The 6,409-nt window shown below is 40.3% G+C and overlaps 1 protein-coding gene across 1 annotated transcript; it reads left to right on the forward strand.

The window, feature by feature from the left end:
* The first annotated feature begins 1,991 nt into the window (after positions 1-1,991).
* LOC148703149 (short-chain dehydrogenase/reductase 1-like) lies at positions 1,992-5,818 on the forward strand. Its single transcript, XM_088723365.1, has 5 exons — positions 1,992-2,093; positions 2,203-2,446; positions 4,444-4,518; positions 4,852-5,043; positions 5,261-5,818. Exons 1-5 carry the CDS (start codon positions 2,059-2,061, stop codon positions 5,636-5,638), a joined length of 924 nt encoding a protein of 307 aa, XP_088579491.1. The 5' UTR covers positions 1,992-2,058; the 3' UTR covers positions 5,639-5,818.
* Positions 5,819-6,409: the final 591 nt, after the last annotated feature.

Consider the following 6,409-nt stretch of genomic DNA (forward strand, 5'->3'; position numbering starts at 1 on the left):
AAGTAACTAAATTAAGACTCTTACCTACGCTTTCAGTGAGAGATTGGCTGCATTTTCTAGCGAGCAAAGGGAGCTCAAGCCGTCGATTATCAAGAGAGGAAGAAAGAGGAGAAGAACAGCAGCTACAAGCCTGCAAGGTGAGGAAGAACTCGAGGCTAATGGAATTAAATAGGAGTGGAGGCTAGATGGAGTTCGTGGTGGCCGAGAACTCATCCTCCTCTGTCGTGATTTACCTACCCTATTTCGATTCTAGATGGGCCTTTGGGCCTTTGTTTGGCGCCGGGCTGGGCCAATAGGCCGAGTGACACTACAAGAAAAAGGAGATTTTTCGACGCCTTTTTTCCGACGCTAGGGAGAAGTATCAGAAAATTTTGGTTCAGCGTCAAACTTTGCCGACGCTTCTAAAAAGCATCAGCAAAGCTTCGAAATCAACGACGCTTAAAAGCGTCGTTTAAAGATTCAACCTACAACGATGCTTATAAGCGTCGTCGGAGGCCAAATCCATTTAAATATTAGCCCTCTCTCGATTGATGCCCTAATTCTTGTAAACTTCTCCTCTCCTCTCCTCCTCCCTCTAGCGCCGACATCAATCCATCGCCTCCTAATATCTTCCCTCCCCTGAAACTCTTAAACCATCGCCACTCTCACTATTTCTCATGTGATCTAGGGCAAAGCAGCCATGGCCACTCGAGCTCGAATCTTTGAAGATCCCAAGCCCTCCAAGAACAGTACAAATCCTGCTTCTCCTTCTCTCAGCAATTTTTTGATCATTACATCATTTTTTCCTCTTTTGCTTTCACTTTTTCTTCTTTTTTTTCCTCAGGTAATGGCGAAATATTTCAAGATATACTTTGAAAAAGAAAGGACAAAGGTTGAGTCCCATGAATCAAGTTTTGAATCATCGAGGTATATCATTTTTCTCTACCCCTCTTTTCTTCTTTTTTAATTGACCGTCTTATAAGAGTAGTAGCTCTGGCTTCTGCATTTTGTTCGCAGGAAGGATTTAAGAAAGGTCTCGATGGCCGCCTCTCGGTATTTTTTCTTTTCTTTTCTTTCTTTAATAAAGTTTTATGTGCATGGTTATTGTCCCTTTGCTTTAATTATCACATGTTTTCTTGAAGGAAATCGGTGCCTGGGAGTAATGCATGTGAAAAGCCTGCTGTGCAAACTGGTCTGAATGGTGGCAAGGTGATTTCGTTACTTAATCTACGAAATTTTGGTTCTATCCTTTCTTGGAGTTCTTGATTTCCTTCTTAGTTTTGTTTATTGATGCCTAGGTGTTTGTCCCTATTTTTGGAAAAAAAAATTCGTTGATGCTGAGCCAAACGGCTAGGTGGATCTCGGATGTAAGAAGGAATGGGGAGGCTGAAGAAAATATTTTTTTTAAAAAAAATTAAAGACTATAGCCGATGCTTATAAGCGTCGGCTTTGAGGCTTTTAACGACGCTTGTAAGCGTCGCTAAAAACTGATATTTTACGACGCTTTCCAAAAGCGTCGGAAAAAACTTTTTCGACTCAGGTATCGCCGACGCTTCTGCGACGCTTTGTTTAGCGTCGGCCGAACTTTAACCGACGCTTATAAGCATCGGTAAAGGTCATAAAAAATACCAGAAAAGATGTATTTTTCTGTAGTGTGAGGCTAGGCCTCACAAAAGCAATTTCAACCGCTTCATTTTAACTATGGTTACCTATAGTTAATCTTTGAAATAGCAAAACCTTAAATTAGCTGACGTGGCTAACTTTCATTGGGCTGGTCTATGGCTTGGGGAAAGGTTGGCGCGGGATGAAGCACAAAAGTCCCCACCATGGAATTGAGGGACGGAGATGGGATGGTTGGCACGTGAAGGTAGGGAGGGTGGATGAACGATGATAGTATCGGAAACTCTGAACCTAACACACCCCACATACTTCTCGTGAATCTCCATACTGCCGAACCTTAGGCATTGACTGTCAGCTGGGTAGACATGACTCAATGTTTGATCATTAATTAGGTATATATACTGGATATATAACCCACGAGCAAAGGAAGGAAACTCACTATTCTGATCGGCTTCAGGCATGGAAGGAACCATTTCCAGCCCCACAGAGAAGAGGTATCCTCCCATCTCCTGTTTCTCAGTTCTCTCGCAAAGCTCATCACTGCTAGGAAAATACAGATCTCTAAGCTTCGATGCATTATGCATACCTTGTCCCTGCCTTCAGGATTGCAGTTGTTACGGGAGGGAACAAAGGGATTGGGCTGGAGATATGCAGGCAGCTGGCTCTTAATGGTGTCACGGTCATACTGACAGCCAGGGATGAGAAGAGGGGTCAGGAGGCAGTGGAGAAGATTAAAGAGTGTGGACTGTATGATGTTCTCTTTCATCAGTTGGATATGACGGACTCTACCAGCATCGCTTCCCTAGCGGATTTCGTCGAAACCGAATTTGGCAAGCTTGACATCTTAGTAAGCTCTCCCTCATGTTTTCTTTTTTTTCTCATTGTTCTTTTTTCCTTTTTTTTGCATTGTCGTAGGGATAACAATGGAAAATCAACGAAATATCAATCTTAACATCTTGTTCTTCTATGTTGAGCAGCAGTGATGCTGATTAGCAGGCAGATAGCAAACCTCGCATGGCTCAATTGTCAACATAGCTATCAAACAAGCTAGCCATCCGCAAATATATGGCTTGCTTTTGGTTTGATATTAGGTCCTCACTCAACTAGCAAATGAGCTGAACTACGCTTGGCTTCGCTAGGTTAAGCTCGACTTGCTTGAGTTGGAGATACGGATGAGTAAATGATTAATATATAATGTTGATTTTAGTTATTTTTATAAATAAAATATTACATACTATATATACAGAAGACTAACATAACTTGATGTGGGATTTGCACCCCGTCACCAGCAGAGCCCACACACCAGCCGAGCAGGGGAAGAGAGAGTGTCCCTCAGAAGGTATTGTCCGCTTTGGGTCCGATTTGGGGGTCGAGCGTATCCGGAGCCCTCCTCACGGCGCCTCACGGTTTTGCCCCACAAAAGGCGCCTCCTGAGGGAAGGGTGATTGAGCCCCCCATTATATGGCACAGACCTTCCCGCTGATTAGCCGATGTGGGACTAAATTCGGAGAACCCCCCGTAACACAGCCCCCCAGCGGGGAGGTCCTGTGCCCGGGTCGGCTCCTTACTGGATAGGCGGAGGGCCGAGGCCCTCCTTCTAGCGCCATCTGATGCGGGATTTGCACCCCGTCACCAGCAGAGCCCACACACCAGCCGAGCAGGGGAAGAGAGAGTGTCCCTCAGAAGGTATTGTCCGCTTTGGGTCCGATTTGGAGGTCGAGCGTACCCGGAGCCCTCCTCACGGCGCCTCACGGTTTTGCCCCACAAAAGGCGCCTCCTGAGGGAAGGGTGATTGAGCCCCCCATTATATGGCACAGACCTTCCCGCTGATTAGCCGATGTGGGACTAAATTCGGGGAACCCCCCGTAACATAACTTATGTGCAGATGATGAGTGGTGAATTTGATTATAATGTTGAACCAAGTAAATAGTTGGATGCTATAGAAGCAAATACTTGAAGATATTGATGTAATGGAATAAGTTTTGAAGATGTGCAAATATTCTTTTGGAGCTACCTTTTAAAGGTATTTTGCATGGTAAAATACACAGTATGATTGTCCCAAATAGTCATTTTATGCTCTGCCTAAACACAAATGTTTTGTAACCATGTTGATGCATTTCCTAAGATAGGCTTCTCGAGGTTCTACCTTAAAACCTGAATACATCTAAATTGCAGACATCTGTGGGCTTTTATATTAAGCATAAAAACAACAAGGACTGGGATCAGTAATTAAGCTTCTTGTGTTACATGGAATCATTTAAATGCTGGTACAAGGTCGCATTGGAGGTAAAAACTCCTATAAAAAGCATTGGAAGTAAAAACAAATACGCCAATAGTTAATTTTCCTTTGCATATTAATTAGATTTTGATGCCATGCTCGACTGTTGTTGACAAATGCACCATGTATTTTTACTTGTTCGTGCTTATTTTTATAATCTTGTAGCATTACATGGAGGATATATAAATCATGAATCATGGTGTATTCTGTGGGTCCAGTTGATGTTTGGCAAAAATGTACTTAATTTGGGTTTTTGTTTTTCCTTTTTCTTTGACGATAAGTAGGTAATCTTTGTTTATCAAAACAAGAAAGGCACACTCATTAATATTTTCGGTCATCACCTCATACCCTAGCAATTTACAATCCATATTTTCTTTTGTTTTCTTAGTGTTACATAGGTGATGGCATATATTATGCAATAATTGAGATAGAGCATTCCTTACATAAATCTGGAAACTACATTGTGTTTCGATAACTATTATTTTCTAAATTATAGTTACGATAACTATTATTTTCTAAATTATAGCTTTGTAAAATATAATCTCTCATAAATTGATATTCTACAGGTGAATAATGCAGGTATCGGAGGAATGACAATAGACTTTGAGACTTTAAAGGCCTCAAAACCAGCAAATAATGTGGTAATAAATTCTTTTAGAATTCTCTGTCCATTTCTTATAGAACTAGAATTAAGTAGTTTCTGTTGATAATCAAGTTGTAGAAATTCAATTCTTATGATATATTGTATATTGCTGTTTACCTGCTTTTTGTCTGAAAAGTTGAATATGTAAAGAGTATGATACAAGATAAAATATAACTTTGATTTTGTGTGTGTGTGTATTAATGGTCCACCACACAGACTGTGTGTTGCGGATATCGTCATCAATTGAATTATGGACCTTAAAATAGTCTATAGTTTAGATAACATTATTACTCACATAATATGGACGAGAAGTTTTGTTCATGCGCAACAGGAAGCCAAAGATACCGGTGATATACCAGATTGGTTGAAACCTCATGTGCACCAAAGTTTAGAAAAAGCTGAAGAATGCTTGAAGAGCAATTATTATGGCACCAGAGATGTTACAGAAGCATTGATTCCCCTTCTCCAGTCCTCAATTTCAGGAAGAGTAGTAAATGTTTCTTCTACCCTTGGGCAACTCAGGGTAAGCTACCCCCATTTTATCGTACTGTCATACTAAATAGAAATGAATGTATTTCCTATTCCTTACAAAATTAAGCTTCTAACTGAGATTATGCAAAAAGTTTTCCGTACTTTGTCAAATCCCTGCAAGCTCCATCATGGCCTGAGTGAGGGATGAAATCTTTTCTCCTTTGATTGTCTAAGAACGTACACTATTTTCTCTCTTTCTTGGTTTACAGGTTATCTCAAATGAAAAGCTTGAGCGAGATCTATCGAATGTTGATGGCCTAACAGAGGAGAGATTGGTCGAGCTGTTGAACTTGTTTATCAAAGATTTCAAGAAGGGCTTGTTGGATGCCCATGGCTGGCCAACCGTTGCTTCAGCATATAAAGTATCTAAAGTGTTTATCAATGCCTACACCAGGGTTCTCGCAAAGAAGTATTCCAACTTATGCATAAATTGTGTGAATCCTGGCTTTGTCAAAACTGACTTAAACTGGAATAGCGGGATCCTAACAACTAAAGAAGGTGCTAAAGGACCTGTCATGTTAGCCCTGCAAACTGGTGCTGGTCCTTCGGGCCTTTTCTTTGATCAAACCGAAGTGTCAAACTTTTGAATGTGATTAATTTCACTGAGCTAATAATTTGTGGAGGAAAAGTAGTGTCATTCACAATTTCACTCGTGTATGTGAACGTCATCCTGTATGTATGAACATTGCATGAGCTCTCCCCACCAAGCTCAATATATTGACATGAAGAGATCCAATAACATGTATTCGTTGATGTTTTTCCTTTTTCTTCTTGTGTATATCTTGAACATGAGACCTTTGTGTTATTAGCATAATGCACTCACTAACTGAGCTAATAGGACAGGTTGCATTAATGCTTATTCGAAATAGCAGACTGAACAAAAAGTAATGATTATTTTTTGTTCTTTGACATGCATCACAATCTTGTAAAGTTTTATTATGGAGAGAAGACAAATTATTGATGGAGATGATCTTACAAGCAATATGAAAAGTAGGGTGACCAAATCCCCTCTGCCATTTATCTACACCAACAAGTTCACCAACCAAGGTTGCACATGAGAAGATAATAGATGCTAAAGACCATGAATGTGTAGATTTTGATGATGCAAAATAATTGAGTCAAAAGTTGACTAATCTTTTTGCTTTGAGTTTAAATAATGAATTTCAAAAAGTAAATAAAAAAGTCTTCAGCTACTCTCAAAAGAATATCATCCATCTAAAGCTCCACACTAAGAAACTAACTTTATAAAGGTGATGAAAACATTTCTTGGAAGCTCATATACAAGACAAAAATTTCATTCTGAGTTACCTCAAGAGTCGACCCCAAGCTTGCAATGACTCGATCTCGATATACTGTCA

The sequence above is a fragment of the Phoenix dactylifera genome, chromosome 6 (assembly GCF_051530095.1).
Source record: "Phoenix dactylifera cultivar Ajwa chromosome 6, Ajwa_hap1_PhDact_Kaust_v1.1, whole genome shotgun sequence".
In the NCBI taxonomy this organism is placed as follows: Eukaryota; Viridiplantae; Streptophyta; class Magnoliopsida; order Arecales; family Arecaceae; genus Phoenix; species Phoenix dactylifera.

Coding starts and splice junctions, on each gene's coding strand:
- LOC148703149 (XM_088723365.1), top strand. CDS start 2,059: ATGGAAGGAACCATTTCCAGCCCCACAGAGAAGAG. Junction 2,094..2,202: donor TCCAGCCCCACAGAGAAGAG/GTATCCTCCCAT, acceptor CCCTGCCTTCAG/GATTGCAGTTGTTACGGGAG. Junction 4,519..4,851: donor CAAAACCAGCAAATAATGTG/GTAATAAATTCT, acceptor CATGCGCAACAG/GAAGCCAAAGATACCGGTGA.